This window comes from Centroberyx affinis, unplaced genomic scaffold (genome assembly GCF_046629955.1).
Source record: "Centroberyx affinis isolate AG114_WGS23_722 - 3 ecotype Tasmania unplaced genomic scaffold, CSIRO-AGI_Caff_v1 ptg000213l_1, whole genome shotgun sequence".
Taxonomy (NCBI): Eukaryota; Metazoa; Chordata; class Actinopteri; order Beryciformes; family Berycidae; genus Centroberyx; species Centroberyx affinis.
The window spans coordinates 225,513-250,520 of record NW_027278904.1 but is presented as its reverse complement, the minus strand read 5'-3'; the positions used below and the strand labels follow the sequence as shown (position 1 = coordinate 250,520).

The 25,008-nt window shown below is 44.3% G+C and overlaps 1 protein-coding gene across 1 annotated transcript in view; it reads right to left on the bottom strand.

Moving 5' to 3' along the window:
- LOC139662245 (ephrin type-B receptor 1-B) overlaps positions 1 to 25,008 on the bottom strand; it is a 146,615-nt gene that overhangs the window by 16,764 nt on the left and 104,843 nt on the right. The window contains exons 6-12 of the mRNA XM_071540889.1: positions 20,663 to 20,787; positions 13,381 to 13,543; positions 10,944 to 11,052; positions 9,436 to 9,500; positions 4,643 to 4,765; positions 3,172 to 3,419; positions 1,439 to 1,654 (exon numbers count right to left, since the gene is read on the bottom strand). Of these exons, the coding sequence (XP_071396990.1) occupies positions 1,439 to 1,654; positions 3,172 to 3,419; positions 4,643 to 4,765; positions 9,436 to 9,500; positions 10,944 to 11,052; positions 13,381 to 13,543; positions 20,663 to 20,787 (1,049 nt within the window). The remainder of the gene's footprint in view (positions 1 to 1,438; positions 1,655 to 3,171; positions 3,420 to 4,642; positions 4,766 to 9,435; positions 9,501 to 10,943; positions 11,053 to 13,380; positions 13,544 to 20,662; positions 20,788 to 25,008) is intronic.

Below are 25,008 nucleotides of genomic sequence, written 5' to 3'. Positions count from 1 at the left end.
GGGCCTTGTTGTCTATGTGTATATATGCGTGTGTCTGTTTGTGTGTGTGTGTGTGTGTGTTTGCTTTAGTAATAATCCTCATACAGGAGCGGTTGCTACCTGAGCTAAGCCGAGAAAGTGGAAATAAAGTACATTGTGTATTGTGTATTGTTGTCTTTTTTCTTCTCCTATATTTAGATGAAGACAAATTATTTTCAGAAGTCTCTTTTCATACCTGGGTAGCACAATGACTCACAGCCAGTTTGACTGCATGCTTTTGATCTCAAGTTTTGAGCAAATCCTAAAATAGGCACTTTTTCATAATATAATATATTCATATCATATTCATATTTATTCATAATATACTGTGCCTACATAACACCGTATATACATGTACGTATATGAATCATTCTCAGAAAAAAAAAGCCCCAAGGTAATTTTATCAAACAACTGAGTAGTTTCACTCCCAGGTAAACCAATGGGACTGGCCAAAGAATAGACACTGACTTGTGTAGGACCAGTGGAGGCTGATGACAGGTAAACTGCAGGACAGGGCTCAGTAAATTGCAGGGTAAAAGGTTATCCTCTCTATCCTCTATAAACCAGTTTCCCCTACATAGGACCTTATTGTCTTCACACTGCAGGCAGCAACACACAATACATCTGCAGTAAAACAAGCTCATTTGCACTCTAGTCTCAAAGCAGACTCAATGAGGTGTTGCAGACACACACACACACACACACACACACACACACACGCAAAAACATAGATGCATATGCATGTACACATGAATGCCTGTACACTCCCACAGACACACACAGACACACACACACACTCAGACATGCTGGGAGTCCTAATGACCTGTGCCGTGTGTGTTTGCGAGGGTGTGAGTGTGTTTTGAATTAGGAGAGGAGAGGCAGAAGATGAACTAACGATGGCTGCTAATAATTACAGATCTGTAGCGTGGAGGAGTTAATGAGGAGCCAAAGCCTCCCATGATGCCCCAGTAATAATGAATGAGGAGGGAGAGAGAGGAGGGAGGGAGAGAGAGGGGGTGGGAGCTGTCAGTTTGAGAGGCCGCGATGCCCTTTGGTTTCTCTGCACTCCGGGCATGTCAACGAGAGAGGGGCCTTCCCAGAGGAGGCTTGTCTCCACACTAATGAAGATGTGACAGACCTCCTGTCCGTGACTTGCAGAGTGAAGTGAAGAGGAGGGAGGAGGATGAGGAAGAAGAGAGACGGCTCCTATAAAATGAAAGGTACTGAAAAGGTGAAGGATTTCTAAGATCTTCAAAAAGAATAAGAGACAGTGTCAGATGGAAACAAAAGTGGTGAGATTGACAGGTGATGGGTTTTTAGTGCATTTTGCCTGCCTTAGTAATCAAAAACCTTTACAAACGATACATTCAATGCATATGTTTTGTTCAAAGCAACAGAAACAAATAGTACAAGCACTCACCAGAGAGCTGGTATAGCTGGGGTCTGAGGTGTCGTCCTGTAGGTAGCGGGACAGGCCGAAGTCTGACACTTTACACACCAGGTTGCTGTTGACCAGGATGTTGCGTGCAGCCAGGTCACGGTGGACATAATTCATCTCCGATAGATATTTCATTCCTGCTGAGATTCCGCGCATCATTCCCACCAACTGGATCACTGTGAACTGACCATCGTTTTGCTAAAGGAGAGAGGAGAAACAAATGAAAATGGTTATTTAGATATTATCTTTGGCATCATTAACATAAGTGGGGATAGCTGGAGGATAGGCAGAGAGATTTCAGCAAATGCTAATGTTACTGCTTTTAATGATAATGAACTAATTATGATGGTTCTTTACCGAGTCATGGAGACATCCTTGACTGATTCTATCTCTGTATTGCAATTAAAACTTCCAGGCTCAAATTTACTTATTATTTTGAATATCTACTGTGTTAATTTGGTTCTCTATTCAGCAATGATCTCTGATGTACTACACAGACTAGCCCAGCCAGACTAGATGAGCCATGATGTCCTCAGAGTTACAGTTAGCATCAGGGCCGTCCAGTGGGACCCTCTCCCAGAATTAGAAAAGCCTGGCGACGCATCCTTGTCACCACAGCTGGGAAGTAAAGGCACATTCAGTGGCAAGGGGACAAGATGTGCTGTCACACCTAGAACGTACATAACAAAGTGACAAACAGCCTAACCTCGCCGCCTTGCCCATCTATTTGTGCATGACACACTTCCTCTTTCTAAAGCAAGTTATTATTTCTGTTTATTTCTGTTTTTGAGCTCCTTCCCCTCCCTCTGGTTCAAGTTATTTGTTATTTACACTTTCCCATCACAAAATCGACATCCTGAGCCCTTGTCTTGCCTTTCACTTCCTCTTAATGTCTAGCGGAAGAGAATACAAATATTAGATAAGTAAAATGGATTCCTGAAGCCGATCCTGCTCATTGTGGGTGTTAGAGCATTGTTCCATTCTGGCATGCAGGCATACATCTCTATAAGTAACATCCACACATGGTGCCCCTACCCATGTGTGAATGCTCTGAAGAACAAGCTTTGAACCCCAGCACACACTAACAAATAAGAGGGTAGGGGAGATCGATGGGAACACAAGTCGGATGTGGCGGTTAGCAAAGCCAACTTCAAAGGGTCCCTTTAAACCCACCCTAGATCAAAGTGGAATGGAACACCAATCCATGAGATTGAAGGAGGAAAAAAAGCCGGTTGAATATTGATTAAGCTGTATGTCCGCTCAATCCCAACTACAAAAGAGAGAGCGAAGAGTCCATTAATAGCTCCAAGCATTAATGGAGAAATTATAGGATAGGGACAGCTACAGCGGAAATTCTCAAATTAAGAATGATTGAATCACGCTCATTGTCATGAAACATATTCTCTGTTTGCATTGGAATGGTTCAAAAGGCTGATTTAAATTTCTATTAGGGGGGGATTCATAGCCTGAACTCCTTTTCTGGGCCTGTTCAACCATTTATTCTCAATTAGCTCCTCAGTTCCATAGTGCAAGGTTTCCATTCCTCTCCTGAATATGACTTTCTTGGACTCACCAGATAAGAGGATATTAACACTCGCGGCATGGTAACATTAGACCTGACCAGTGATATGAGGTATCAGAGCTCCTTCACCCAATATAAACTGTTTGCACGTTGTTAAGATGCAGTTTAGTATGTAAAACAAAAAATCACTCACCCTGAGGAAAGAGTCAAGGGCACCGTTCTCCATAAACTCTGTGACGATCATGACTGGACGGCTCTTTGTGACCACGCCCTCCAGGCGGATTATGTTGGGGTGGTCAAACTGGCCCATGATTGACGCCTCAGACAGAAAATCCCGCCTCTGCTTCTCCACATAGCCCGCCTTCAGGGTCTTGATGGCTACGTAAATCTCCCTCTTACCAGGCAGCTTCAGACGGCCCTTGTACACCTCCCCAAATTCACCTAGGGGGGAAAACAGAGAGAGGCGCACTGTTGTTGCACTGTCACAAACAAAAACTGATTAAGATATCAGACAAAAGCTTAGGAGAGTTGATTAGATCTAAATCTATTCATTTATCAGGCTAATTTGTATCCCTTGTGCCTGAGCAAAAATATTACCAAGAGCGCTATAGATCTTGATTTAGTCTACATCAGGCATGCTAAGTGTTGTCCAATTCTGTTTAGTATTGCTCCTTCAAGGCATTATGAACAGTAGGGCTCCACTGACTCACAGTAGTCATCTATCTTAAAAAAGTCTGCCAAGTGGATTCATATTCCCCAATCAAAGAATAACAGCCAAGCACTATCCGGTAAATATCTGGAACCCGTTTGATTAATTATCACCACCTTGGTGTCCTGCAGAGATACCACACAGTGAAATCAACAAAAACGGAAATCTTTAATTAGCTAGTCCCCCTGCATCCTTACCCCTATCCTATCTCTGTCACTTCCTCACACCTAGCTTGCTGAGTAGGCCAGCCTGCAGGAGCTATTCCAGGCCTGGTCTCATTACCAGGGGTATTTCAGCCTCTGTATGAACCAACACATACTGTACAGTATCAGCATGCCCTCCATGCTGTAAAGAAGGTGTGTCCTGTCCTGTTGAAAAGGACATGTTGGAGACACACTGCACATAATAAACTGTTTCAGCAGGTAAGTGCACAAATATTAGGCTGAAGCTATTTTAGTCTCCAGTCTTTGCTGGCATTCACCTCAAAGCAATTAGCAATTACATGTTAATGAATTTCACCAAAAAAATATATTTTAATAAGAGATGATGTGCAGAAAATTATAGTGTACATCTCTTGCATGTAATGTTGAAGTAAATGAAAAGAGATGATGCAAGGCAGAACATGACCGAGAGCTCCTTTGAGAGGACCCGGAGACAGAGAAAGACCAGGGAGCGGGCCACAAGGCTTGAGTTATTTCTGTTGCCATTAAGTCCCTGGGTAGCTGGCCTATATGCTGCTAGTGCACTTGACATGGGCCCTTGACATGTTCCCATCAGATGGGGCCACCAAAGGGGCTGGGCTTTCGGACCTCAGACAGATTCAGGCTAAACTTGTTAGTCTGCACATGTAGGCTTGTATACATAACACATTAATGAACAGAAATACGTGAAAACATGAGAATCCATGTTCACATGCACACAAAAACATTGGGTCCACAGCATTCATTTACTGTACCTGCACCAATGACCTCCTCGATCTTGACAGTCGAGACGTCAATCTCCTTGGCAAATTCGCGGACGGCCTCGTTGGGGTCCTCGTAGGTAAAGGGGTCAATGTAGATCTTCATCCCCGGAGAGCCTGAGAAGTGGGTCGGGCAGCCCAGTGGGGAGGGGCAGTTAGACATGTCGGCTCGCAAAGAGAGTTCTAGAACAACCAAAGTGCTCAGTGAGCATTCCAGAAGAGGAAACTGTTCTTTTTTTTTTTTCTTTGGTTGATGTCTTGTGAAATGGCTGGTGAATGCACTCACACTTCAAGTCACATCTTAAATCATGGTGTGTGACACAGCATCACTTACAATCACTACAAGCTCTTAACAGTGGTAAATGATGATGAGTCCATTTACTCTATGGTCCTCGTCAGAGGCGGGCGAGAGTACTACAGTATGTAAATGAATATGAATTAACACATATTGCACACATTTAATAGTATGTGCGCACCATTACAGAAACAACCTCTCCTCCGAGTAGAGCAGACAACAAAATGGTGGTTTGATGATTCAGTGTTTGGAAGGGGAAAGCAGACCAGGAAAGAGAGAGAGAGTGAGGGAGAGAGAGAGAGAGAGGGAGGGATATAGAAAGAGTAAATGTAGACAGATTTTTTTTCCCTTTTATCCCTTACCCTAGCAGTCTCTGCTCTTTGATAGTGGTAGAACCAATTTCCCCGAAGCCTTTCCCTATAGGAGCTCATAAAGAGATAAAACCACCGCGCTATCAACTGGCTCTTTATGCCGTTCTGCGATAGGTGAGCTCAGTTCACAGACTGGAGATGTCTGCAAACGGAGGACAGATTGTTTCTGGGTCGACAGGCCGGGTGGGGAGGACTGCTGAACAACACTTGTAAACACATTCAATACATGCTGCCACAGCACGGACATAACGGCAAGCAAGCAGACGTCAAATCATCATTTCTACATTGACACCCAGAGGCAGCCCTCCTCTCAGAGCTGTTTAGTCAAAACCTTGGCAGCCATGATTGGAATAAACCCATCTCCATCAAGTCAATTTGTGCCTGTTCATTTGCATGAGCAACACAGGGAGAGGGCGGGGTCTCAAGAGACGGGGGGAGAGGATAAGGTCTGGTCTTGGAGGGATCAAAGTGCCTCACCTCACTCTTGACTGGAAGCTGATTCTAGTTACTGCACTAATTGCCTTGAACCCTGTCTGTGTGAATGTAATTGCTGATTAGAGATTCCATACAGATTGGATTTAAGTTAATCCATCAGAGGGTTTACAGCTTTGCATGCCATAATGACATTCTATTTACAAGTGTCGCCAAGCAGCTCACTCAACAGCACCGCTGGGTGGGACTTAAAATCTCTGCATGAAACATATACAACAACAAACATGGAGACTACATACACTCACAGTCAGAAGCACACATGCACATAGACACACGTACACAAACACGTCCCCCCACACACACACACGCACATACACCCACACACACACCCGCACATGCTTGAACCCATTACTTTCTAATCCACAGGCCTGAGCCCACTTTCATGTATAATTTAAAATGCAAACAGTTTATCTCTCTCTCTCCCTGTGGTGCAGCCCTGTTTAACTGGACTCATCTTTTTATGGCCGTCAGATAAAAAATAGATTCCTGCTTTAATATTTCATAGCTCCTTGATCTGAGTGTATGGAGCAAATGTATCCAAACGTCAATTCTATTTTTACTAACATATAAAACAACAACTCTGTGTGGCTATACCGCAATGACTCATGGCCACATTATACACGGCCCTTTTCGATTAGATGGCCATATATAAAGCATAAATAGGCAAAACAGACAAACTCATTAACCCATTGAATTTACATCTATAAATCCGAACTAAATCTCTAGGCTCTGACACAATTGTTCAAATGGTTAAGAGCATTAAGTTGATCAGCATTATAAATTACTGTTTACTGCATAGCACTTAACCATGTTATTTTCACCAATGTCCAGCATTTACCCTGCTATTAGTCTGCGCTGCTCCTTTACTGAATGGCCCTAATGTATCCACAAATCAACCCAATGGCACTAATGCTTACATTAATCTATTACTGGCTATGGGTAAAATCAAATTGATTGTCCTAGAACACAGCATTTACGTATTGCCTAAAGACTAACGGCGCTGTCAGAAGGAAACAGTGGCTTCATAAATGCCATCTTTGTAAGTTACAGGAATTCTTTCATATGACAGGCTTTTGCAAAGGCAAAAATAATTTCTTCTAATTCCTCTTGCCTGTCAATATTTGCATTTAACATTATGTGATTATCCATTTTGAGAAATTAACATAAACAATTCCAATATGTCATAGGCCTATAGTAAATATATTCCCATTTCATGTGGGTCCAAGATACACACTAATCTACTCTGTGGCCATGTGAATATAATGAGTTGAGTTTACTTCATAAACACAAACTAATTATCCAGCGTTTGATGTGAGAAAATCAATCACCAGATGCACACTGAGGGTTATTAGTAGGAAAATCATAGAGGGATCTAAAAATCATATGTGATTAACGGCCACATGGTATAGATAGTAAAATGTTAATTTGGGTTTATCAGGCATGCAGTGCCTTCTGCAAATCCTCACAGTGTGATAAATGGAATTCTGATCACGAAATAAACGGTTTGACCTATAATCTGTAGAATGATGAAAATCGCTATTATCTGAGGCCAGTGCCAAAGCAAATCTACAGATGGTTGCCAATTCTGTTTTTGCCTTACCCCAAACACTGTGTAGTTCACTGCCATTTGTATTCATTTCTCTACATAGATTTAATTTCCTTACTATAGTTGCAGCATGCAGTGACAGGCAAAAGGGCCGATCAAAGTATAAGCATATTTGGCACCGAACCATAACCAGATCTGTTAACTGTGTGTCTAATCCACTCGTCAGTCGGTGGGAACACCAGATGCTGAAGCACAAACAACAGCTGAAGCTACACAAGCGACAAACGGGGCTGGAACACGTGTGACTTGAAGATGTGTTGGTTGTCATATGTACAGATGTATTAGGGCGTATAGTAAAAATGCTTGCAACTGTCTGTTAATCAACTGATGTTGACAGGTTGTTGATGTGTGGATAAGAGCAGAAGGGGATGGCTGCATTCAGGATAAACAGGCAATAGTCTCAGATGCAGGGAGGTGTGTGTAATATGTGTGGATGGGTGCTGGTGATAACTGCTGTGTGCTGATGTGGGTATTATAAAGAAAATGTGTCTGTGGCTTTGAGGGAGGCTATTTCTCCAGGCCACACAAGCAACGATGCATGGGTGGGAAGGATGTGTGTGTGTGTGTGTGTTCATGCGTGTGTTCCCATCTGCTTGTCATGACATCCCGCCCACTGGGGCAGTGCTTGGTGATCTCTATAATGTTTTAAAGCCTGACATCCATGACCATGACCATTCAGCTGCACTCCTCTAACTGACCTTACAGTAGGGAACAATGTGCATCTTCAAGCCTGTCACATTAGGTAGGCTGGAGATAAACTAATCTGTGGAGACATCGCCTGATGTGTGCGGCAACAGCTGGAACAGTAGGCAGCTGGGATTGGAGTTTCACCCAAAACAATTGGCTGAGTGGCCCTGTTTTATTGTTGCGCTGAATACTGTAATTACAAAACTGTCAGTCAAATCTTGAGAGAATAGGAGAAAACAATGCATCATGGGTTGGGGGATTACGTTATGAGTGGTGGTGGTGTGAGGGTTGAAGGAATAAACCTATGAATAGGATCCCTTATCAGTGTTTTATTTTCTCTCCACTTCAAATTGCTTATTTGATAATTAGGGCTGTAAGCGTCTCTCATCTTTTGTTTATTTTTCCCACTTATGTTAATTGCATTTGGTTTTCTCAAAGATAGCCTGTGACAAAACTGACTCTTCTGAGATTTGCCACAGAGAAAGGGGAGCCATTTTCTTCTGCCTGCAGCGTTTTTAATGAGCCCCCGGCTGCCACTGCTGTAGCCGTGACACAAAGTAACTGTGTTGAAACGCTTTGCTGTGTCAGGCTCAACAAAACTCTATCCCCTCGAGTGAGCCCCTTTTCAGACTGCTAGGTCGGCAGTACATAGGGCTTTCATTTGAGGTACAAAACTCATACACACCCTTTTGTGTGTGTGTGTGTGTGTGTGTATGTGTGGCTGTATGTGTGTGTCCCTCTAGGCTCCTTCCCCTCATCAGTCAGTGCCTGGGGAGTGCTTAAAACATGACTCAATCACGGCTATCTTCCCGCCCTGAGAGATGAGTGTCAGTCAATGTCACTGAACACAGGAAGGAAAATGTCATTTAAATCCACAGAAGTCTGCTACCTAAGGTGTTCTCTTCTTTAGCCAACTCCCTATTCATTTCCACTCTACGTATATATGATACCATATGACAGGAGAAGAGGAGTTGACTAAAGAGAGCAGGTTAATTCACAATGTCAAAAGGAATGTTTTGGCTATGGTTAGAAGTTACCCTTAAATAAAACACATTATTGAGGAATATTAGAAACATCCTACAATTTAGAATAGAATAGAATAGAATAGAATAGAATAGAATTAGGCCTACTTTTTCTAACCTCAGCTGGAAAATCTTTGGCCTCTCCCCAGGCACAATGAGAACCATATGTTTAAAAACAACACATACAACACATAATACCAGACAATACAGCAACATGACAGGTGAGCATCAGGTGTAGGCTACAGGCCGTTGGGCATTCATAAATAATTATGGCTAACTAGCCGTTAGCTTGGAGGAGCTCTTAGAGGACTCACCTCTTCCTGTGCTGTAATGCTGCAACTTGTCACTATACACCGCCTCCTTAGTGTATGCCCTTTTCCTGAGGGGGAGAGAGAGGGGGAGAGAGAGAGAGAGAGAGAGAGAGAGAGGGAGAGAGACAGAGAGAGAGACGACAGGATGAAAGGAAGTGTAAACGAGGCCTTATTACTGTCTGTGTGTCTCTACATGGCCTGAAAATGACATGGCTGAAATTGAATCAGTTGCAGAGGGTTAGTGATGGCAAATGAAGTTTATGAAAATGAGCTGATTTTTAATTAGACCTTGATAGGATCTCTGTGCTTTTCATCTGTCTCCTCTGCCTCAGCATCAAAAGAGCCTGGCCCGTTTGATGAACACTTATTTGCTCAAAGTCGCACGCAGCACAGCGGAAAATTCAACTTTCACATTTCTAAAGAGGAGTAAGATGGGAATGTGACAATGTGACAAACTGTTGGAAAATTAAATTGGTTGGGCTTGAGTAAGTTAACAGGGCAAAGTGGGAGCCTAGTTCTCTGTGGAATTGAATATTCCATTTCAAATGTGTCAACTGTGCTGACCTTGCTTCGCTTTCCATCAAATCGATTGCTTCCTCTAAACATATGTGTATCTGTGAAAAGCTCAAATGTGTTTCAAAGAATATGGGCAGTGCCTGTGCACATTTAACTATTAGTGGATATGAATTATATATCTAGCAAGTGCTAATATGTCCCAAAAACACACATAGCAGATGAGTTGCCAGGTGTCAGTTTTATGCCCCTATCGGTGCAACTATTGTAGGGAATGGGAAATTCTGATACTGGACAGGTCCGATCAGTTTGCCTCCATTCATTGTCTATGACAAGTGAGTAACTGCGCACACATGGCATGACAGGATAGGTGGTGACGCAAACCAGGCCTGCAATGCAATGAGAAAAGTTGAAAAGATTTAATATTATGCAAATGAGCCCAGTGGTCATGGCTCGAGAATCAATCACATTTGGGGAAAAAATCTGGCTCTCGAATTCTCCCAGTGATTACATTTTTGTTCCTAGTTCCACTTCAACTTCGAACGGATGATGGAAGACAGCTGTGTTGGGATCTCCCAAATTATATGACCCACCTCTGTCACCTTAGAAAGATCTTGACAAATGAAATAATACATGGAGGAAAGCACTAGAGACTGTTGGTCTGCCTGGTGTGTAACGTTACCTGAAGTATCCTCAAATATTTTAGCTGCTAACTTTGGTTCAGCTCTGGTAAGTACATATTGGCTGGTCGAAGAGTTGCAAGAAGTTGCTAGATGACGTCATTTGAATTTTGAACTGAATGTTTTGAACACTAATTTCAATATTAATATATTTTATTTATTTATTTATTTATTTAAATAGATTTATAGCTGATTTATAGGTAATCATGGCATCAGCCGTACCAAGTTGAAAAGTCGCTAAATCTAGCAACAAAGTGGCCAAGTTGGCAACTGTGTCTGCATGTACTGCAAGAGACAGAGAGAGGAACATGTGAGTACCTGCTGCATACGATAGAGATGGCCACCAGGGAAACGATGAAGACCACTCCTGCTGCTGCTGACCCCGCAATCAGAGGAAGCTGTTCCCTCAACTCCGACTTGAAGTCATCTACATAACACACAGGGAGGGGTGTGGGGGTAGGAGGGAGAGATAGGGAGAAGATGAAGAAGAAGAAGAAGAGGCAGAGCAGAAATGGTTAGACTGGGTGTAGTGATGGATAAAGAAAACATATAGATCTCTCAGCTGCGAGGCTGAGTGAAATCCAGTGAGCTTTTGCAAGCCTGACTGACAGGCTGTGTTTGATAAACCAGGAGAGAGGCAGAGAGAGATAGAGCGCGAGAGAGAGAGAAGCATAAAACTAGTGGAGAGAAAGAGCGAGGGGGGGCCTCTCAGTGTTTCTCTGCCTTCTCTGTCGCCATAGCTGTCAGAAATGAGCGGACGAGAAAGTGCACCTTGGAATGTTGTATCGGAGGTGCTGAAACAGAAGTCACACGCTGCCAATCATGCACACAGCCCAGACATGCCGAATATAGCCGGGGATGGGTTGGTGGCAGTTCAGAGGACAGCCTAAATGACTGCCTAAAAACACATACACTGCAGAATCCTCACTCATCTTTTTGTGTGCCTGTCTTCCCTTGACTTTGGCACCAGTGAGTACTGTAGTTAAAGCAACGCAACATTTAGCATGCTGCAGGCAAATCAGCAGCTTCTAAATCCAATCCCCCGTGTAGAATGGGCCTATTGGATTAAAGTGATAAAGGGAGAACTAATGCATCTTCGGAGCAGTGAGAGAGCTGGGATATCTGGGGAAACTCAATGTGACAGGAATTGCTCACTCTTTTAACTTGCACATTTATCAAGTACATTTCAACCAAACAGTGTGAATGATGTTCCAGCTGCTCAGGCTTCTAGACAGTCTTCCTGTTCTCTTTTGATGCATATTAGGTGTGAGAGGTCCAGATAAATCTCCCTTTCACCCATATGAGAATGGTGATTTTGCCTGACAGCCAGAAATCACACAGCTACCTGTCCCAGCAGTAAATAGGCTCCTATTACAATCAGTTAGTTCTCCATGCCTCAGCCTATTAGAGAACTGGAGAGCTGTGACATCAGTCACCTCGCTGATGGACCAATCACCTCTTTCTCATCACACCTGCCAATCAAATCCCCCTGGCAGCAGTGTGTGTGTGTGTGTGTGTGTGTGTGTGTGTGTGTGTGTGTGTGCTGGCAGAGGCGGTGAAGGGACACCTTGTGGAGGTGTATGAAAACGTGATGACAGGAAGACAAAAGGGATTATATATTTTGAGGAGAGGCAGGGAGGGGAGGGGAGCGCCGGTCGGGGGAGATGGCTTGACAAGACGGGGGAGCCGGGTGACAGGGAGTGAGGAGATGGGCGGGGGGGGGGGGGGGGGGGTAGGTGGTGCCGTGGGTGTGATGTCGTCAGTTCTCTAGCGTCTGCTGCTAATTGCTTTGACGAATGTCGTGCTATGGCGGCAAGCCAACAGATGAACCGTAAACAGTGTGTGCGTGTGTGTGTGAGTGTGTGTGTGAGAGATTTTGCAGCCGTGAGGGAGAGCAGAGGGTCCAGGACTGCGCCGCTGCATCTGCTCTACACAGGTAAATGGCCACAGTGATGATCTTCATCATCATTACTCTCCTCCCCACCTTCCCCTCCCTCAAGATCATCACCGTCTTAGTCATCGTTATCATCTTCATTAGCGCAACACAATGTGGAAATGTCACTCCTGTCTTTGATACAATATGATCTATGCCCATAATAGGATAGCAGGCGAACTGTCAAACATGGCACAGTGGAGCAGTGTTTTGGCCAATCTCAAAAATTTGACACATATCCAGTCAAACGCTGTATCCATCCTGCACTTCCTGTGACTTGGGAGCGTGGGATGGCAGAGGTATGAAGACTGTAGCGGCACCACCTCCACCACACACACCTCCTTGCACATACATAAACGTGGTCCCACATCCCAACCTTGCCAGTGCAGCAGGTGTTGCACCTCCACTTCGGCCCCTCCCCTCTCCAACGATCCAACCCCCCCATGGCAAAAAATTAATCACATCAACCACTAATCACAGCTACGCATTCTGGTGTAGCTCTCCAGCAACAGAAGGGCCGGGTGAAAAACCAATTAGCTAAGCACTTTGGATCAAGCGCAGCTAGTTGCACAAACAAAAGACACTCAGCATTCTATATATTCACACACACACACTCAAACCTGACCGCGAAGGAAATTAATTTAGCTGTAGAAATAGAAGTGCAATCAAACATTACAGTTTCCCTCCATCTCACCTACTAATAATCATGCAACCACACATGGAAAGAGAGACAGAGAGAGTGTGTGTGTGTGTGTGTGTGAGAGAGAGAGAGATAGAGAGAGAGAGAGAGAGAGCTGTTTCTCCTGGCTCGGCCATCCTTACCATCTGTGAGGGTTTGGAAACACATCTTGCTGCTGTATTTGCCAAAGCCGGCCACGGTCCGCGCCCGCACCTGTACCACGTAGACAGTGCCCGGCCTGAGGCCCTCCACGCGCGCAGTGTTAGTTTGGCTCCTCAGCATGGTGGAGTTAATCTCTGCATGGTCCTGGAGGGAGCATCGAACACAGGAACCAGGTTAGCACAAAGCCACGCAGAGAAGAAGACTGTAGTAAAGCACTAAACCATACAGTGAAGAAAGCTGTGCTATAACAAGCTACAGTAGTATAGTCGCATGAGTGAGATGGCAGTGGGACTACAAACAAGCTTATCAAGCATCGTGTGTTCAGGGAAATAGTATGGGAGAGTAGATTGAATTTGGCAGAAATCATTTTGAACAGTATGTTTCAGTTGGTCGACGCCAGAGAGATACAGGAAATGTATAGTGTACTTCTGATAAAGCATATTGACAGAGGGTAGATGAAAAACAGTAGATAAACACCACAGAGAGAACAGTGGTGCCCACTGTTGAGAGTAGTGGGGCTGTTTCAAAGATCACGGTGGCTCTATTCAATAGCAGGCACTTCACAGCAACAGTGGTGATGTTTTTCCACATTTTTCAAGGCCAGAAAACAACAGAGGCCAAGAAAATACACAGAAAATGTCTGATCATGTACACACATATGGGCACATCCTCAAATACACAAAGCTGCATGTAAGTGTGCACACATTAAAACACACACACACAACACACACACACACACACAGAGCATCTCCCACTCATACATTAACACACACACACAATGTGGTAATTAAAGGCAATCATTTCTTGCAAATTACAAAGAGCAATAGCTGTGTCTGAACAGTAATAGAATAGCATTGCATATTTGTCTCTTCAGATGTGCTTTATGAGGCAGTTTAATTACTGCAAGAAGTTAGAACATTACATCCTTGTTCGTTGTTGTCTGAAGTAGCTGGCTTTTTAAATATGATGGCAGGCCAATTCCACCCACAGGGACCATTTTATTTTTTCATAAAAAGGAATGCTTTAAAATCCTTTGTGCAATTGTTGTTTGGTGTAAGATTCTATTTATTTGCTCTATTTTTGTATGCATTGTTTTTATAATAAAAAATCTGTTTGTATCTTCTCAAAACTTTTTTGTCTGTGTGTCTGTGTGTCTGTGTGTGTCTTTGTGTGTGTGTGTGTGTGTATGTGTGTGTGCGCCTGTACATGCCACGTATGGATGTGTTCACGTATGGATGCCCACATGTCTGTGCGTGTGCCTGCATGCAGCCATCCATTACCCGAATGCGAGGGTTTGGACTGTGGGCCTTTCTCTCCAGGCCCAAGAGGGCCAGCAAGTCAGTCTGCTGCAGTGTAGTTTGGCGGATGCTGCAGGTATCTGCTATGGGGGATCAGTAATTACTTAGGCCTGTCACCTTCCCATAACCCAGAGTGAATATGACAGCCAGAAAATAAGACCGCACCTACACTACACCCACCGCTGCAGGCTGCTGATAGCTAGATACAGACATGGAGAGAGGGGGAGGGAGGGTTGAGAGTGAAGGAGCAAAATTCCTTGTGTCAGTAAAATAGTGTAAAGAGAGGCAGGCTGTTTTCTAAGCTTGGTAAACATACTAGTGCTTAATAGTGGATTACAGCACATCATACATGTATGAGTACTCTGAGAGAATACTCTATGAAAATATGAGCTGACTACAATGGGGAGTGGAAAAAATAGATAGGCAAGGAAGGAAGGGAGGGAGGGAGGGAGGAGGAGGAGGATGGAAGATGATGGCAGGAAGAGATAAGAAACTCGAGGCAGAGGCAGCCCACACCGAAATCATTATCCAATCTGATTGGTGTAATTGAATCATTCCGGTTGCTCCGTCATTGAGCAGACGAGGTAAACACAGCTATGAAATCTGGCCCCTCACATAATGATGTGTGCAATCACATTAGCTCTTATTGGACACTCTGTGCCTGATGAAGACAAATGTTAGCTGGGCTTAGGTTGGGATCACACCAATGGGCTTTCATGCTATCTCTGAGAGGAAAGAGATGCTCATAAATGGAATGCAAGATGTAACTGGTTTAGAGAGTTTAATCATTTCACAGACCTTTTTGTCCATTAGATCACCCAATCTGTCATCTCTCCTCTGTGTTGCATACTAATGGTCTAGCATTCTGAAACATGACTTTAAAGTAGCACCTTGTGCATTTGAAAGTACTGCAGCATACACAGAAGGAAGTGATGACGCCCCACGAGAGGACCCAAATCACATATTCATCTGTGACACCATGGTTGAGTGAACACGGACCACCTGGGGTTTGGATTGGCCTACTCCTGCTATCAGTTATTCCGCAGTTCACGGGACCACACCCCCATCTGTTGACTCTGAATGGAGGACAGGTGAGCAGACAGATGGCAGAAAGCCAATGGGGGAGCATCCCTTGAGGAAGCACCAACCAGGAGCGGCCCTTTCATGCTGCCAGTCAAATGGGGATTATTTGACGCACACATACACACCTACATCTGCCGCCTCAAAATGAGCTGGCAGGTGGCAGTGCAGCAGGTTCGGGATAGCCAATGAGCGACCATGCCAGGAGGGACCTCCAGCCATGAGAGGTCCTCTCCTGCTGCCAGTCAAATGGGGATTAGGAGGACCACACCCTTACTTGCTAAATTAAGACAGGGTGGCAGGTGGGAGGGCAGATGGGAGAGCAGCCAATCAAACGCAGTGCCAGGAGTGACAGACAGGGAACGCTGCAGGTATTTCGGTCTCTGTATCGTTCAGTTGGATCACTGACACAAAGGAACAACTGAGGCGAAGCTGCCAAGAATGGTTTTCCTTATAGATATTATTTATTGGTTATTGTCTGAAGAGACTCTGTCCTGTGTTCTGTGTGATGGCCAAGCACTAAGTCTGTCATCTGGTAACTGCACCACAACACACACCTTTCACACATGCTCCAGTAGAGAGGAACCCCAGCCAAATAAATCTCTCCTGTCCCTTCTATAAAAAAAGCTGAGCCAGCTATGTGTGTGTGTGTGTGTGCGTGTTCCCACGCGCGTGTGTGTGTGTGTGTGTGTGTGTGTGGTGTGGTGTGGTGTGTGTGTGTGTGTGTGTGTGTGTGTGTGTGTGTGTGTGTTTTAGAAATGCCAACCCCCCAAAATGGACAGCATGGCCACCTGGCATGAAGACAGACATGGTGGGATACCATGTGTCCTCTTCACAGGCTCACACACATGCATGCATGCAAACACACATGCGCACACACACACACACACACACACACACACACACACACACACACACACACACACACACACACACACACACACACACACGCACACACACACACGCACACACACACACACACACACACACACACACACACACACACACACAAAGGGAAAGAGGGGGAAGTGCATGAGAGAGAACATTCTAATATTATGTTTGTAAAGCGGAAATGAAAGGAGAAAATCTCTCCTATTAATGTTCCTGATTAAAATGTATTGCCTAAGGTAAAAAGAAAAGAAAAAAGAGGAAATCTGGGCAAACAATTTAAATCTCAGAGACTAGATGGGTTTTATTACCAAATGCAAATAATTACCATTACCTCATGAATTCTAATCTAAAAAGAAAATGGTAATTATTTTTGCATGGAAATACAAGGGAGTTTGAATCTGATATCAATGAGCACTTAAATGTTTTAATCGTTTTGGGGGGGAAAAAAAAAACATAAAAAACTAATACAGTGTGAAAACAAATTAAATCACCATATTGAACAATGAAAAGCAATGACTTTCTTTTCACTGTGCTTCTGCAGAGCTGCCTGTTAAACCACAGTGAGCTTGTGAATAGAGAGGTGAGAAGAATCATCTCAATCAGGGAAAAAATGAGTGAATTCTGAAGGAATGGGGAAAAAATGGTTTGCTTCCACTCTTTCAGTTTATTTTCTTTTTGCAGCCACCTCTTTTTCAGACCGTCTCTTTGTATCTATTCCATTCACCTGGAGACTAACAAGCAGGCCCCCAGTAAGCTGGGCGGGAGAGAGAAACAAAAGAGGGAGAGAAGAAAAGAGGGAGCGTGTCTGAAGGAGAAAATATGAATACCCTAGCTAGGGGACTGTGGGAGCCCGGCACAAGTCCTGCTCTTCACAGGTTCCATTAAAAATCTAAACATGTCTGTACAACATCTGTGTGTGTACTGAAGTGTCCTAGTGTAGTCTGAAGGCTGGCAGAGAGAGAAGAAAAGAATAGTAAATACTTCCTGCTGGCTTCTCTTCTGAGGAATCGCTAATTGTACGCAGAGCACAAGGGGAATTTCAGAGTGCCAAAAATGCAGACGGTGTCATGGTCAGTATGCTGTAGACTTTTTTGCGATTTGCTCTCCAACTCATCCCGATGCTGTGTGACAATGCTGGTGCAGTCCAGGAAGGATACACCTGAACTACTGCAGACACTTGCGCACAGCACATACACACACACACACACACACACACACACACACACACACACCTCTCACTTTCAGACACACACACACACACACACTTCTCTCTTACACCAACACACACAGAGCCATCAGTAACCAGAGCCAGTGGCTGCTCTGCTCCAGCCTTAATGGAGGGCCTGACCTCCGCTATGCTGAGTTATTTCCACCCGCCCCAAATTTTCAGGGAAACCAGAGGAAAAGAGTATGAGAGAAAGAGGGGAGAACGAGAGAATAAGACTCCACTTTTTTTCTCTGTAGACCTTTAATTCATTTCATCTCGCTTCCCAAATTACAGGGTCCCAGGACCACTTACTCTGCAGTGAGAAGGTAGGCTGGAGAGGGGAGTGGAGTCTGTTTGAGTGAATAGCCTTCAGCACTCAATACCTCTTTTCAAGTCTACTTTCCAAAATGTACCGCTTTTAAGTAGCTACCCACCTCCTCCTCCTTCATGCTACTGTCCATCCTGGGATATGCAGTGAGCTAAAAGTTAAGGAGCTGCTGGTTCAACATCTGCGGGTGTTCAGCTGAATCAAATGGTGATTACGCTCCAAAAGTATGACAATATGCCATGCTGAAGGAGAAGTTGCTATTGCATGTGGTTATGGGAGGCTTCCTGTGAGATGAAGTGTGCAACGAGACAGCTCTCTGCTGCACTCAGGACCAGCTGACTGCGCCAGGCACGCTGAGACAATCAACTCCAGAACCATAACAGTGTGACACCACCAAGATTAATATCACCATCACTGAGACGCATAAAGAGTAGGAGGGGATGGCAAGGCCGTTTTTATAAAAAAAAGCTCTGGATTTTAATGGTTGCATTATCTAGCCTATAAGTTCCCCATGGCTCTGGGTAAAGCTGGCAGTGTGCAGAGGAGTGTGTTATAGACACGGTGAGGGACATGCCTCCATAATTGCCTTTTATGACTAAAAGGCCACATCATCACTTTACGGCTGTGAGGAGCTTCCCGATTTTCTGGACCTCTCAACCATTCAGAGAATCAATGGAGAAGTGGCAGGACTGACCTCGATGGAATGCAATTTAATTCCCCTGCCTTCCTATATGCAGCAAGCAGGCGCAACTTAAGCATGCAAGTAACCTCAGCCAGTGTGTCTGAGGCTGGGTATTTATGTAGACGTGTCGTCACTCTGTCGCATGCCTATAACAGGTTGTAAACTTTATGTGCTATGGAAATTGCCCACATGGCATACTTCTACTTCAGTTTTTTTTTTGCCAGAATTTGCCACGGCTTGGTTTTCAATTTCTGGTCAGGGGTTGGTGCAAAAACACGCAAACACACATGCACACACAGACACACAAACATGTCACACTACAGTGACAGTTTGGACTGCAGTACCTGGTTGAAGAGAAGTCGGTTTAGAGCCAATAAAAGGCCTTGTCAGGTTCAAAATACAGTGTGTCAGAAAAGGACCACCGACGCGGAAATCTCATCTCCACAGCCCAGTGTGTCACCAAGCAATCACTCTGGCTCACTTTCTCTCTCTCACTCACTCATACACACTCTCATGGTTGTATACCTTGTAAATAGCCAAAAACAGAGTCAGGTGCAGGGGGTTATGAAGAGGTACATTGAGACAGAGGTAGAGAGAGTGGAGAGCACAACCTCTCTGTCACCTGAATCACCCCAGTGCAATTAGCAATCTTATCCTCGTTAATTCATTAATTTGTGATTACGGCGTGCTCATCTATTTGTGTGAGGACACGCTACATAAACATCAATAGGATTAGGTTTCATTGATATTCATGAGCTAATGGGAGGCTGTATAAGTGTTATTTACACGACACTAAGCCGTCTGGCAGATAAGGTTTCTCAGGGCCACGGCAATCGGATTCAATTTCATGACCTGTGCAATGCCAGAGGGGAAAACAGCGAGCGACTCATCTATTACTGGATGACTAGAGTTTCCGACTGCAAACGTCATTTAAAAACATGATTTTTGTTCTCTCTGATAGAAAAGACAAAACGTGACAGACACTATTCTAAGTTAGAATGGTGAATATTGATCTATGCACCTCAGCCGAAATGACTTTGTGTGAAATAAACTGAACAGAAAAAAAACATCTATTATGTTAACCTCGATCGATTTTTATCTTTTATTTGAAGAGCAGAACATGGGTGAAGGTGCACCAAGTCTCGCAAAACTCTTAGCTTGAGATGACAAAGGCAGGGAGAAAAAAAGCACACACACAACAACAACCTTGCTATACCTATCGATCAGCTTTAGGAGGACAAACAAGGGCCCAAACAAAAAGCTAGAGTCTCCGATCTCTCAGTATCATTATGTCCAAGGCCTTGAGAAAAGCCTACAGGTCAATACTGAAGCAGCGCAGACGCTGTGGGGTAGGGCCGGTGGCTTAATAAAACAGCCGTATTGTGCGGGAGCAGACGGGTCGATGTGACCCCCCCCGAGACGCAATGCATTTTCACAGTGGGACGGGTTGCTCTGCTGTGCAGAGTGGGCCTGGAGCAGAGGTCAACCTATTCACTTCATCAGCAGCAGAAACCAAAGAACAGTGGGAGAGACGGAGCGAACACACTGAAAGAACATATTATCAACCCAGGGGACTCCGCTAGCAGATTTCCGGGGGAGGTTTGGTGGTACGTGCGGTTTGCTATGCATGTGCAGAGTTAGAGACACACCTAGTATTTAAGGAGTTGGTGCTATCACAGATACATGTGCAAATGCATTCATACACAAATATATAGTACGGAGATATGCAAACACACACACACACACACACACGCACACACACGCACCCTTAGCTTACCTTCTCATAGTAGCGCAGCTCGTAGTCCAGAATGATGCCGTTGGGCTGTTCGGGTTGTGGCCATGACAATGTGAAGCTCTTCATGGTGGAGCTGATCTGGTGCATGATGGGAACTATGGAGGGGGCTGGGCACAGAAAGAAGAACATAAAATCAGCACATTTCTAGATTAAGGGGTAATTCTTACCAATATCTGCCTTCCACAGCTGCTTGTAGGATGTATGAGGGCCGTCCCTTTCAGTTGATGAAATCCCTAAAGCCACAGGTATGTGCGCTCCATCTGCAGCCTATAATTTGAGGGATGTGGTGTGCATTTTCAAATAGATACATGGACTTCTTTACGGTGCTTTTGTGCACACCAAACTCATTGGCTTTAACTCGGTATTCCGCACAGCTGCCAAGTTTATACAGTGCAATTGTCACTCTCATCGTCAGGGGTAGAGGAGCAGGGATAGAGACATCTTGGAGAACCAGTGGACGCAGTAGCTCACACAGCTCCATTCTACAGTTCTCTTTCCACTCTGCAACGCTGTTCTCCCTCAGCAACACCCGTTCCCACCAAGCCTCACTCCATATCCTCATCCAAAAATACTGGGTTGCTGGAGGTGCATCAGTTGCATGCATCGTCTCCTCCTTTCCATCAGGTTTCCCAAAGCATGGCATTTTGAAATTGCAATATACCAGGTCTATAGCTGTGACGAACAATGTGATGTGGTAGTGCAGAAACTCATATTCCCACAATTCTCTCTGGTATAAGTACTTCACTCATGTAAATGGTGTTATTATGTGGAGTTGTCAAATGCAATCATGTAAATGGCTTAATCAAACTTGCCTATTGCCTTACTTGCAGTATTGGCAGCAGTCATATTATCATGTGCATGTAAATGTAGCCAGTACCCAGTGTACAATAAAATGCGTTTCCATTCTTTTGTCGGTTGCCTGTAGTTTTATTAAAAAGGTTGCATTCAGTTAGTCATTGGTTGAAGAATTTATATCAAAGTGAAATAGGCAAACATAACATACATAAAAGAGGTTTATGTGATTTTGGATTTTGAACGTACGCCTTTGCCAACTGAGGTGACAAATCGCTCAAAATTGACAAAAATCGCTCAAAATTGACTAAAATTGCACTGCATTACCCAATTTGTATTGACACTCCACTCTAGTGATGTCATGGCGAGCCACAAAATGGCCGTAGGCAGAAAAAAGTGCTCTAGTTCACTGCGCTGGGCTCTACGTTTCAATCTACACCCAGAAAGAGAACAATCTCCAGCTAGTATAACACATGGTGAAGACCTCAGCTATATGAATTGTTAAATGCTATTCACAATAAGAAACCCTTTGGAATTAAATTCAATGTCTTATTGTGATCTTCTTGGCCCAGCTGCACAGTCTATTCTCCCTTTCAGCCAAAGTACACCTGAGCGCACACATGTGGGCTGTCAATTAACCCAGAGACTCGGCAATTTCCTGCTCATTCCATCGCTTTTGTCCTCCGCACTGTCATCCCTCCATCATCCTGCTCCTCTTCCCTCTGAGCAGCATGTGTGTGATTGGACAGAAGGAACACATCATCTGTGATAAAACTGTGTGTGGGTGTGAGTGTGTGTGTGTGTGCGTGTGTGTGTGTGGGTGGGGGTGTGATAATGGAGTTGAAGGGCAGAATGGAGTGACAGAGATTCTTCATCTTTAATCTCCAGTTTGAAGGTCAAACATATAACCAAGATAAAACCAAGTACAACTGCACGCCTTCACTTTAAAGGCCTAGTCTGTGATTGCAGTATTAACACACTGCTGCACTCCTCACGGCTTGTTTACCTAGTACAAATGGACACAAGGCATTTTTTCAGTCTGAGATTTTCTTTCTGAGCTTTTAATATAATGGCATGTGACCGCAAATCACACGTTTTACATGTGTAATGTGTGTCAACATTGGAGTAAAAAGACCTGTAATTTGAACTCTCGCTCTGTGTGTGCATTTGTTTATTTGTTCGTTTGCTCATTTGTGTGTAACAATTTTTGCAATGTGCAGTGACTAGGGGAATTACAGTATGCATTCTTTAGGCGACGCATAATCCTGCATAAATTAAATACAGTGTACGCTCATACACCAGGCACTACGGTAGAAGTCACAAGAATGGACAGGGTATTTTGTACAGGGACTCTCTTAGTTACACTATGCTACCACAGCACTTTGAATTAGGTGGAACAGGTGGAGTTTTTAAGGTCAACCTAGTTTCACTCACTCCAATAATGCATTATCCCCCCTGCACCTGAAAAGCGCTGGCACACTTATTTATCTTTGGTGATAAGCGGGCGTGTTTTTGCACTGAACTTCCCAGAGATCACTTGGCAATCAGTACCGCGAGTACAGTGGCATGTCTTTTCTTGGATTTTCTGTGTAAGAAGTTTGAGCTTCTGGAGGTACCTTGTTCAGTCACGACGGCTTTCGTTGCTCATGCTAACTACTCAGTTTTTCTTCTGTTTATTCCAAACAAACCACAGTTGCTGCTGATGGAAATGTAAAATACATTGTGTGCGCCAGAGGATTTTTCCCAGGGAAGACCTACCCAACACCATGTTTTTAGAACAGCAAATGTAAAAGTTTTTAGGAACTGGGTATACACAGAATCCCTATTGTGTTTTATCAATCGGTGTCAGAGAGAAGCAAAACAAACATTTATTTGTATGGAAATGTTACAAAGTTTTACTTTAAGAAAGATCCAAAAAGCTCAATATCTCCAAGAGCATATATGAATGCCCAAAAGTTATATGGCAAAATGAATTCCAGATTGTACCTTCAAGTTGCTAGGATGAATTTGACACTTAGATTAAAAGATGAATGCGGCCAAACTTACTGACTCAAGCATTTGTGAGCATACAAGCAAGAAGGACCGAAAGAAAGGGAAGACCCCGGTTACCTGTGGCTGCTTGTATCAAATTCAAAACCTTGGTGTTGGTTACAAGGCTGCGAAGGGATCAGCACCCCCATAACTCCAGGCCAAGATCCAGCCCAACACACCTGCCCATCCTCTACTTTTCCCCACTACCAGCCGCTTGGCTCTCTGCCTGTTCTCTGCACAGGCCCAGTCATCACTCCACCTGATCTCCACTCCCCATCTCACTCCTTATCTTCCTGAAAAACTCCTCTGTTCAAGACACACCAATTGCCATCCTTTCTCGACTAAATGATATCTCCTCTCTACTCACTTTAATTGCTCTTTTTTAATTAAAAACAATCCCTTTTATCTCTCTTCTTAGTTCTTATTCTATTCAATTTCCTTTTCCTAGCACTTCACTCTTACATGACCATTCTACGGTCACAGAAATATTGTAAGGACACAAGACCCTTGACCTTTGCACTCATTATTTGTGGATGCTTGTAATTTTGGTGAGCTATGAAACAAGGCTTGTTCAACTGTTGCAATCACTGTAAGATAAGAGTGTCAGCTAATTGCCTAAAATCAAAATGAATGAATGGGCTCTGTTTAGCCTGTCAGAATGAATGGATTCTGCTCCGTCTGCCTTACTTGACTCTCACCTCCTGCCCTGTCTTCCTCTCTCTTTCTTACCCAAACAGAGTGTGCGGGCCAAGCTTCACCTCGGTGCGCTTCAGTCTCTCTGCCTCTCAGGCTGGTTCACGCTCCGCTGACCAGGGCTGGGCTGCCTGGGCCGCATTATCAATTACCGGCCACAGGCACACACTGTTCCTGACAGACCCAAGGGAGGGGCGCTCCGCACAGAAATTCCTGCATTGGAAAAAGGGGCTGAGTGGAAGAGGTATTTCCATAGCTCCAGCCCCAAGTCCTGGCCCCAACTCAATTCATTCATTCAGGCACACAGACAGACAGACCCACTTTTATCCAAAAACAGATTATTATGCATGGTTTCAAGTGCTAAGTTTCTAAAATTTGAATGTGTGCTCTTGAGCACGTATCCATCCTAGTGTGACTTCTGAATATCTGATTATGAACTTTTACACTCACAACGAAAAAAGACTCACTACACACTATGCTTTCAACAACTCCCTGATAAAAACTTTTTTTTTTGCTTGTCCCAATGGACATATAGTGACCGTGTTTTTGAGAGTGAAAGGAAGGAAAGAGCGAGAGTGTATGTGCACATGTATGTGTGTGTGCGTGTCCTAGTGGCCTACGTGTGAAGAGCCTGTCAGAGACAATGTGTCGTGCCTGTATGAGGGTGAGGTTCAGCCCACTGAAGCACCGCTGTCCCCTCCAACTGCGTCCCCCACTGTCACCCAGGGACGATGACGCTGACAGTGATTGGTGGCTATGCCCTGCACTCCTCTCTCCTCCCTTCATTCCTCCCTCCCTTGCTCCTGTGCTCC